General features: G+C 49.9%; 1 protein-coding gene across 4 annotated transcripts in view; it reads right to left on the bottom strand.

The window, feature by feature from the left end:
* Window positions 1–6,177: 6,177 nt before the first annotated feature.
* The window catches only part of PPP2R2C (protein phosphatase 2 regulatory subunit Bgamma), a 232,275-nt gene continuing 227,659 nt past the window's right edge, over window positions 6,178–10,793 (bottom strand). For all 4 annotated transcript variants that reach the window (XM_025385947.1, XM_025385944.1, XM_025385948.1 and 1 more), the window contains one exon: window positions 6,178–8,401. In XM_025385947.1, the coding sequence (XP_025241732.1) occupies window positions 8,110–8,401 (292 nt within the window). In that variant the 3' untranslated portion in view covers window positions 6,178–8,109. The remainder of the gene's footprint in view (window positions 8,402–10,793) is intronic.

Below are 10,793 nucleotides of genomic sequence, written 5' to 3'. Positions count from 1 at the left end.
CCTTCCTTCCTTCCTTCCTTCCTTCCTTCCTTCCTTCCTTCCTTCCTCCCTCCCTCCCTCCCTCCCTCCCTCCCTCCTCCCTCCCTCCCTCCTTCCTTCCTTCCTTCTTTCCCTCTTTCTTTCTTTCTTTCTTTCTTGAGACTGAGTCTCACTCTGTCACCCAGGCTGGAGTGCAGTGGCGTGATCTTGGCTCACTGCAACCTCCACCTCCCAGGTTCAAGCAATTCTCCTACCTTGGCCTCCTGAGTAGCTGGGATTACAGGCACCTGCCACCATACCAGGCTAAGTTTTAGTAGAGACGGGATTTTGCCATGTTGGCCAGTCTGGTCACAAACTCTTAACCTCAGGTGATCTGCCTGCCTCAGCCTCCCAAAGTGCTGGGATTACAGGCGTGAGCCACCGTGCCTGGCTTATGATTACTTTTTGTTTATGCTGTGCCTAATAATTATCTAGTTTTTATTTATCTATTTTTTTCCACATTGATCACTAATTCATTTGTGAAAAATAGAAAATTATTCTCAATGTGTTAAAACTATCAGATAAGCTCCAATTTCTGCCTCCCCAGCCCCCATAGATTTGTTGTTTGGAACTTTCCATCTTCCTGTGTCAATCTGGACTGTTCACTCTCCAGGCCCACCACCCAGCTGTCACCCTGGGGACTCCCTCACTGTCACTCGGGTGTTCCCTTTGTGTCTCTCCTCTGTGGTATCCCTGTTTCTGGGATCCCAGATGGATTAGCTAGGAAACAGGCTAGGCTGCTATAACGGAGACCCCCCAGTACAACAGTTTATGCAAAACAGAATTGTGTTTCTTTCTCAGGTCTGCATCTGAGTAAGTGGCCCAGGCTAGCGTGCTGGCTCCAGGCAGGTTTCTTCTCTCTTGTCACTCTCTCTCTTTTGAGCCACATTTTCTATCCTGAGATCTAAACTAGCTGCTCCAGCTCCTGAAACCGCCTTTGCAAAATTATAACTGAGGAAATTACGACAGTGAAAAAAGTCAGACCTAACCGACTCCATCTTCCTTCTAACCTTTAAGCTGTCCTTGTTCATTCCTGGATGTAGGCCAAACTAACTTTGGGAAGGACTTCGGTTCATGGTTTGACTGAAATAAATTGCTAACAGCCCTTTCCCAAAAAGACCCCCCTTCTTGCCTGGGGTCCAGTCTGCCTTTGCAGGACTAACAAATTAGCTACGAGATTAGAAATGAACAGTTTAGCGGTCATGCAACCTCTGGCTCCAAGAGTCTGAACCTCCCCACATTGCTCCTGGGGATACCATCACCATTGGAAAACCTAAGACCAGTACTTGAGATATTTTGCAGACCCTGCACTCAATGGATCAGCCAACACCACCCAGACTAGTAACCAGGCTGAACCAGTTCTACCATTGTACCTAGGAAGAGAAGACATTAAGAAAACCTCACTTCAAACCCCTGTGATTCCATCTCCAACCTGACCAATCAGCACTCCCCACTTCCCAAGCCCCTACCCGCCTAATTGTCTTTAAAAATTGTGATCCTGGCCGGGTGCAGTAGCTCATGCCTGTAATCCCAGCACTTTGGGAGGCCAAGATGAGCAGATCACTTGAGGTCAGGAGTTTGAGACCAGCCTGGCCAAGGCAGTGAAACCCTGTCTCTACTAAAAATACAAAAATTAGCCGGTCATGGTGGCGCGTGCCTGTAGTCCCAGCTACTCGGGAGGCTGAGGAAGGAGAATCACCTGATTCCAGGAGGTGGATGTTGCAGTGAGCCAAGATCGTGCCACTGCACGCCAGCCTGGGTGACAGAGCGAGACTCTGTCTCCAAATTAATTAATCAAATTAAAATTAACACTCTGATCCCCGAATGCTTGGGGAGACTGATTTTGAAGAATAAAAAAACTCCAGTCTCCCACACAATCGGCTCTGCATAAATTACTTTCTCCATTGCGATTCCCCTGTCTTGATAAATCGGTGCTGTCCAGGCAGGGGGCGAGGTGAACCCCCTGGGCGGTTACACTTCCAGCCCTGCGTCTACAGTCTGGCCAGCATTTAGGATGGGAGGGCAGGTGAAAGACAGGCTTCTCCCCTCTTACCGCAGTGCCTGGAGCAGATCACTTCCATGTCCTCTCCGTGGGCCCCACCTGGCTCTGGCGGACGATCCTGTGTCCAAACAACAACTCCACTGTGATGTGCAAAGGGAAGGTCAGATGTCAGGGACAACCAGGGGTCCCTGCCTCATGGGTTTCCTTCTTTCCTGGTTTCATGTTAGTGATGCACACCCTCCAGCGGCTTCCTGAGAAATTGTCTTTAGGTGAACGGGAGCCAGTTTGAAAAATTCCCCACCATAGGTCCATACCTTTGGGTCGTCTCCTCTCATGGTGACCTGGGCTTGGTCCTGTCACTTGTTTTGGCCCACGGGACGACAGTAAATGTGACACAAGCAGAGACTTGAGAAGCAGGTGTGCCTTGGGGCTTATCTTACTGACCTTGGGAGCTCCAGTGTCACAGACATTGGAACCACAGTGACTCCATCTTGAATGGGGGCTGGGTAAAATGAGACTGAGACCTGCTGGGCTGCATTCCCAGGAGGTTAGGCATTCTTAGTCAACAGGAGATTTACAGATAGGGAATAAGTGAACAATGTTTACCGAACAGACCCCGGATTTAACAAACCCAGGAAATGTCCTGATGTCCCAAAACCTTAAGAACAAAAGCATTCTTAGTTTAAAAATAAGTTTGGTGGCTGAGCGTGGTGGCTCACACCTGTAATCCCAGCACTTTGGGAGGCTGAGGTAGGCAGATCACCGGAGGTCAGGGGTTCAAGACCAGCCTAGCCAACCTGGTGAAATGCATCTCCATTAAAAATACAAAAAATTAGCAAGGCATGGTGGCTGGCGCCTGTAATCCCAGCTACTTGGGAGGCTGAGGCAGAAGAATTGCTTGAACCTGGGAGGCAGAGGTTGCAGTGAGTGGAGATTGCACCACTGCACTCCAGCCTGGGTGACAGAGCAAGACTCTATCTCAAAAAAAAAAAAAAGGTTTGCTGTAAAGATTCTTGCAGAAGACAGTAGTTGCACAAAGATGAACAATCCCTAGTCACCAGCCCTAGCAGCAGAGCACACCTCCCCCAGGATTTTGTGGTTTGTTGTCTTGTATATAAACAAGCACTGTACCTAAAGCACATGCGTTCCTCCTCTTGCTCTTGGGAACACCCTACTCTGCCTGTGGATAGCAATTCCTTCTAGCAATTCCTTCTTGCCTTTACTCTCTTAATAAACTTGCTTTCACTTTACTCTGTGGACTCGCCCTGAATTCTTTCTTGTGCAAGATCCAAAAACCCTCTCTTGGGTCTGGATTGAGACCACTTTCTGGTAACACTGGGGCGATCACAGGGCTGGCCTGGGAAAGCCCCCTGGGTGACAGAGACGTCTGCCTGCTGATGGCATCTGTGTTACCCTGAGACAACCAGCAAACCTGTGAGTGAGGCCGTTCTTAAACATTCACCCTCAACTCTGCCTCCCAGCCCACACACGGAATTGTAAGAAATAGTCAATGTTTACTCTTTTTTTTTAAAAGACCCTAAATTCTGGGGTGTTTCATTACATACCAAAAGCTAATTGGTACAAAACCTCGCGTGGGTAAAACGTCTTTGTTTCCCTCTCGAGTGTAATCAATAGTTTGAAGGGGCAGAGCCAGTATTTGAGGTTCGAAAATTTCTTCTTAGACTTTGAAAGCAGCGCTCCCTTCTCTTATTGCTGCTGGGACGCCTGAAGACGTATTCTGATTCTCCTAAGCCATGGTTTACAGTGTTCTCAGTCTCCCTGAGTTCTGATTCCTCAAAGGGAGGGCCCTGGAAGTGGTGGGCTTTCTGCCATCGTGCCAGGCACAGTGGTTTCATCTGCAAAGTTTGATTCTTCAGGTCAGAAAAATTTTGAATATTTTCTTGCCTCCATTTTCTTTGTTGAACTCCTCATATCTGTGTGCTGAGGCCTCTTAGAGGAGGTTAGCTTTGTTGTTTATTTATTTATTTATTTATTTATTTTGAGACGGAGTCTCACTCTGTCGCCCAGGCTGGAATGCAATGGCACAATCTTGGCCCACTACAAGCTCCACCTTCCGGGTTCAAGCGATTCTCCTGTCTCAGCCTCCCAAGTAGCTGGGATTACAGGCATGCCCCACCATGCCCGGCTAATTTTTGTATTTTTAGTAGAGACGGGTTTCACTATGTTGGCCAGGCTGGTCTCCATCTCCTGACCTCAAGTGATCCACCTGCCTTGGCCTCCCAAAGTGCTGGGATTACAGGTGTGAGCCACCGTGCCTGGCCAAGGTTATCCCTTTTTCTCATCTGTTTTCTTTGGGATTCTCTTTGATTTTTTTTGTTCTACTTCCTGAGAAATTTCCTCAACCATATCTTCCAATCTTTGCAGAGATCTTTATTTTTGCAATCATGCTTCTAATTTCCATGGTTTCCTTAGCGTCTCCATGTGTTTCTATGGCTATGTTTTCCATATTCTCTTATCTCTATGCAGATATTCATTATCAGAGTTTTGAAAACTAGATTCCACTTGGCACTGTAGCTAAAGGTTGCAGCTGTGGAACTGAGCGCCAATAAAGCCCCAATAAAGCAGACCCGCAGAACAGCACCTGCCTTCCTCCTGCTGAACCTGAAGCCCAAAACTCCCTCTTGAAAGCCAGAGGCAGGGCCTGGCTCCTGGCAGGGTCTGGCTCCTGGCAGGGTGCAGGGAAACTTACCCGCACACTCTCCTGTTTAGCTCAGCAATTGTGGCAGGTGGGGCAGAGCCTCTCTGGCTTCCTGAAGAATCCAGGTACCCTGTCGTTTCTCTCCCCCGAGGCTTCCATTCTCTGGGACCCTCAGGCACGTCTGTGGGGGAGAACTGAACGAGGAGTTATGTGCTACCTGTGTGATTGTGAGCTAATTCTTCAACCTCTCTGAATCAGTTTCCTCATCTGTATCATATTCTCATGGAGAGTGTGTGTGTGGAGATCATGATGGGCCGTGCACACCTGATGCAAGACAAAACAAGACAACTATCATTACGGAGTGTTGTGTGCCAAGCACTGTGTTTTGCACTATCCAAGTTAATCTTGCCCTTTCTCTCCCACCACAAACCTACAAAATAGGGAGTCCTAGTAGCTCCATTTCCTCAGTGATGAATTCAGAGCTAGGGAAAGTTAAGAGCTGAGGAGCTAGAGGCAGCAAACCCTTGATGTGAACCCAGCTTCCCAGTGCAAAGCCCATGGGCATCCCCACTTGCTGTACTGCCTCCCGACGGGCTCCACCTCCATGAGGTTGGATTCATTAAAAACAAACAGCATCCTGGGCCTCGTTTTTGATGTAACATTTGTTATTTTATTGGAAAAAGCTGGTATTAACATATTTATAGTTTTATTCAACAATTGGGTAATTTGTGAGACACCAAAGAGAAAAAGAATGCACCTATGAGTTACAGAGTCCAAACTGATCAGGGCTGACAACTTGATCACCATGTATCCCACACCACCACCACCACCACCACCACCACCACCACCACCCCTACCTCCACTACCACCACCTCCACCACCCCCACCACCACCCCCATCACCAAGAGCTTCATCCTCAGAGAAGAGCTAAATTTTAAAAACCCAACAACTTCACAACGACCATGTGAACGCCCGTACATTCGAGAAGACCAGAAGATGTAAGCAGAGCAGGCATGCAAGTCTGTGACTATTACGCTGGTCCTTCCGCCATTTCTGGTTTTGTCCCTCCCACTGACACCTTTTCTTCACACACATTTTATCTTCACGATTTGCTTTGGACATCATTACTTTCCAGGGATCCAAAGACATACCTTTTCTCAAAGAAGATCTTTTCCTTTCTTTTTTCTCCTTTTTGGTTTGGTACCCAAAGTTTAAAACAGAATTAAGGAACTAGGAACCGTACTAAGACTTCCTTTTGAAGAACATGTAAGATTCGTACTTTGAAGATGGTAAATGTTAAATCTACGATGTGACAGTAACCTCTAGCTGCAAATACAAGTTTCCTCTCTTAACATTTGAACCACAAAGGGAGATGGATCGTAGCAAATATCCAAGTAATTGGTAAGGCCCTCAGAGCTGGGTTTTGGCTTCAACACACTATCTATACAATTAACCACATTCTCAAACCTCTTTACAAGGGGGAAAAAGTAATCCAATCCTTTGATTGTTAAATTTAATTAGAATAGATATGTACATATAATACTGTCCAGGTCAACTGGATTTTATAGTGATATATAAACAAACATTCTTCACTCACGTTGATTAAAAAAAAAAAATTCAATGATCCATTTCCCTGTGTAAATGTTATATGGCCAGAAGTGAGTACACATGCACTTTGTGCTTTTACACACACAAAAGTATACTGTAATCCACTGAGAATAACCTCAGCTGGGTCTATTTCCTGGGTTATGTTACATCTTGTAAAAAACAAAACAAAACAAAACAAAATGGTTGGATTTGGCTGGGTCTCTGCTCCTCGCTTTCTGAATCAAAATGCCAAACTGCGTGGTTCTGCTGTGAGTCCATGAGCAAAGACGACTCAGAGGGGTGGGCAGGTGTGGTATCATCAGAACAGGAGCATCTACCATGGAAACACCACCTTCTCTGTCGCCCTCATTGTCAGAGGGGCAGAGTTCCCGAGGGACACGTCCTCTGGGACTGTGTGGTCCTTAAAGTAAAGGTATCCTAAAATGGTCAGAACATGCAATTTCCTTTCAGAGGCAGTTCAGTGCATTGGCTCAAGGAGGGTGCAAGCCCAGGGTGAAGTGGAGTCCCGGGGACGGCCGTACTCCTGAAGCCACCAAGCAGAGAAGGAGCTCCGGGGGGGTCTTCTCCATCTTCCATCCTGCTTTCCAGTTCTCCCGGACCCTTGTCGTAGCCAAGTCTGCCATGTCCTATTTTCCAAGACAGAGAGGCATTCCTTTCCAAACCTTCCATTCGAGTGTCACTTAAACATGAGCCACCCACGAGATGGACTGGAGAGAACCTTGTGTGAAGACCCGGATGGGCTCCTGACACCACTGCTTGGCGGGCGCCTGCCATGGGTGACCTGTGCATCTGCTCAGAGCCTCAGTTTCTTCTCGTGGACAGAGGGGATCCTAAGGTTTCCTCTTATCCCCAGCATCCAGCCCAGAGCCTGGCACGCTTCGAGAAGTTGGTGCTTATGATGGAAATGAATGAACACCCACCTCGCAGTCAGGAGGAAGATTCCAAAAAATCGTGAATGGGAGCCAGTGTCCGCTCCAGGAAGGTGCCCAGTGAATGTTGAAGGGCGACGGGAAAGCGGCTGCAGGGGGGGGCTGCAGGGGGTAAGTCAACAGCCTCTAGGGCTGAGCACCATGCCCAGCACACAGGAGAGGCTCAGCAAACGGCAGGTGAATCAGATGAGGACACAGGCACGCAGAAGACAAACCCCACCCCGCTCCTCTCGGGAAACTGCACCAGATCTGGGACCTGGGATGTTTCAAGACGTTCAGAAAACCTAGGAAAGAAGCTTGCATCTGCAAATTGTCAGCATGAATTCACCCTCTGAAATACAAAGGTACGATCATCAGCTCTGAGACAGGGCCAACTGCTCCATTTATAACCAAAAGACCCCCTGGCTGGCTCATCTGAGATTCATCATCTGTCCCTGGAGCCCTGATCTGGGACCGGTGAGGCATGGGGGGGAAGCAGCTCCCATCAGCTCCGGCCCCTGCAGCAGGACGCACTGGAGTGAAAAATTAACCCGGACGCATAAAAAGTCCTATCGATGTGGTAAAGACCGCAGACCGAGACGGTGAAGGGACGTGAATGAAAGAACCCTGAACTGTAAGACTCCACAGTCATGTCCATTTTATGATTTGTGGCGGTGAACGCTTCCTTTCCTTTTTATTTTTTTAAACAGACAATTACTGCCAAACACAATTCTGGCCTAGGGAAGCTGGGGCAGGGATGGGGGCCCAGGCTTCCTGTGTCCACACACTGCCACCTCTGCGGCTGTCCTCATTGGCGCTGTGACTTCCTTCCCCTCCTTGCGTTGTGGTCGTGAAGATCATGTCGGGGATAACTTGCGCAAGGCTGGGTGGTGGGGGCCGGGATCTGCACGTACCTAGTGCATGTCAGAGTTCACCTTGTCCTGGAAGATGTACAGGTTGTTGGTGGCAGCGATGGCGATGATGTTCTCAGCCGGGTGCCAGGCCGTGTGCAGAATCTTCTTGGTGAAGTCCAAGCTGTCCACACTGATGTCATCACGCCGGCGCTTGCCCCCCACGCACACACGCCGCGGCTTGAGCACAGCCCGAGGCTTGCTGCTTTCCCTTGAGGCCTCCAGGGTCACGTCCCGCTTGGTATTCCGATCGAACATGCGGAAGAAGTTGTTGTAGGCCCCGGTCATGATGACGCTGGTGGGAGAAGGAGAGGCGTCAGGCGAGGAGGAGCACAAGCCTCTTCTCAAGAAATAAGCCCAGGTGTGGGGACTCATGCCTATAACCCCAGGACTTTGGAAGGCCCCGGTGGGAGGATTGCATCAGCCTAGGAATTCAGGACCAGCCTGGACAACATAGCGAGACTCCACCTCTACAAAAAAAATTTTAAATGACCGTAGTCTCAGCTATTCGGGAGGCTGAGGCAGGAGGATCACCTGAGCCTGGGGAGGCAAAGGCTGCAGTGAGCTGTGATTGTACCACTGCAGTCTAGCCTGGGTGGGTGACAGAGTAAAACTCTGTCTCAAAACAACAAACAGACAAAAAAGAAAGCAAGCCTAGAGCCTACAGAGCCATCACTCCCTGGAAAGGGAACCCACACCTGCCTCTATTCCCCTGTCTCTTGGGGTCTCTTATATCCCCTCACATGTCAGCTGCCACCAACACGTAGACTCAGGCCAGGAGCTAAGATCATTTTTATGCTCTGCCCCAATCATCATGAAAATACCCTGCTGGCGGGGTGCGGGGACTCACACCTATAATCCCAGCACTTTGGGAGTCCGAGGCGGGTGGATCACCTGAGGTGAGGAGTTTGAGACCAGCCTGGCCAACATGATGAAACCCCGTCTATACTAGAAATACAAAAATTAACTGGGCATGGTAGTGGGCACCTGTAATCCCAGCTACTCGGAAGGCTGAGGCAGGAGAGTTGCTTGAATCCAGGAGGCGAGGTTGTAGTGAGCCGAGATTGCACCACTGCACTCCAGCCTGGGCAATAAGAGCAAAACTCCGTCTCGGGAAAAAAAAAAAAAAAGAAGAAGAACAAAGAAGGAAAGAAAAGAAAAGACAATGCCCTCCTGTAATTTCTGTTAGTCCAGGAGAGAAAGCCCTGGCCTTCCAAAGGGACTGTGCGACCACAGCAGGAGGTAGCCACGGAAGCAGCTGGGACAGAGAACCACCAGGCCCTGCTTCCCTCCAGGGGCCCGCCTGTCCCGAGGAGTCGGGTGAACAAAGGAATATGCATCGCCATGAGGGACGGGGCGAGCAGTGCTGATGTGCAGAGGCTCACCGCCCTTGCCCTCCTGCTAAAGAGAATTCCACACCATTTCCTTGCTCTCCCTGCCCCTAAGGAGGGGATCCTGCTGGCGGGAGGAAGGATAAGTTCATCGACATAGTAAGAGGCAGCAGAGAAAGCACAGCTCTGTGGGCCTGCGCCCAGAGGAAGGGTTTTGGGGTTTGGCCTCTGCAGGGCCCTGGAGCAGCTGTGGGGTGCAAGGGAAGTGGGGAGGAAGAGGACATTCCAAAAAGCAGCCACGAGATAAAGAAGTCGTCCTGCTGAAGGCTCTTCAGGGAGGAAATCCTATTTCCTTTTGGAAGCCGAGTTGGGCTTCCTGAGGTTAACACTGCTCTGAGACAGAACCAGGGGGATCCCTGGGTCTCCACGGGTTATGCACAGAGGACAAAAGCTCACACGTGAGCTCAGGCACTGTGGTCAGGGGCTTGGGCTCTGGCCAGTCCCCCTGGGTCTGGATCCCAGCTCTGCCCTACCCTGACATGCACCCTATCTTAGTTTTCTATAAATATTAGGGTCAACAAGGGAACGCAGCCCCTGGTAAGTGCGAATCAGGGGACGCAGGCTGAACAGCCCGCACAGTGCTGGGCTTGGGGCACTTTGCCTCTTGTTATTTACCAGGTACTTCTCGATCCTAATCGTCCATGTGACCGAAGCCACACCTGCTTTATATGTGACTCAGAGCCTGGGACAAGGGAAGCAGCATGAGAGTGGGGCTGGGTGAACGAGTCCCACAGAAGGGCCCTGCCCAGGCACCACAGGCTGACTGGGAGAGGCCACACTCCCCGCGCTGGCACACGGGGGAGGCAGCCCCCTTTGTTCTTCAGGGAACAGTTCATAAAATGAACCTGGGTGATTTCACACAACGCTGGCTCTTCTGATCCATTTAGTGGAAGGAAAGCGACATAATCAAAGTTATTTGCAACCCACACAGTTCCTGATCCTCCCTCTGTTCGGGTGTGGAATTCAGCTGACACGTGCTCTGGGGGAGAGGGAGGGGGCCCCCTCTCATCCTACAGCACCAAGCCCCAGCACCGTGAGAGCCATTCCTCACATTCATGCAGGTTTCTTAAATTCCAGAAGATTCCCTTAACAGGGAAAAGGGCAGGTGAGCTGCTTCACCTCTCCTAGCCTCATCTGCATGTGGGATCAAAACGCCGGCTGCTTTTAGCCCTAGTGCTCCCCTCCTCTTTCCTTTGGGGAAAGAAAGGCTCCTGCCCACCCCGCCCCCGCCGGGGCTTGTAATCCCAGCTGCTTGGGAGGCTGAGGCAGGAGAATTGCTTCACCTGGGAAGGCGGA

The sequence above is a fragment of the Theropithecus gelada genome, chromosome 5, assembly GCF_003255815.1.
Source record: "Theropithecus gelada isolate Dixy chromosome 5, Tgel_1.0, whole genome shotgun sequence".
In the NCBI taxonomy this organism is placed as follows: domain Eukaryota; kingdom Metazoa; phylum Chordata; class Mammalia; order Primates; family Cercopithecidae; genus Theropithecus; species Theropithecus gelada.
This window is presented reverse-complemented; position numbering and strand designations above follow the sequence as displayed.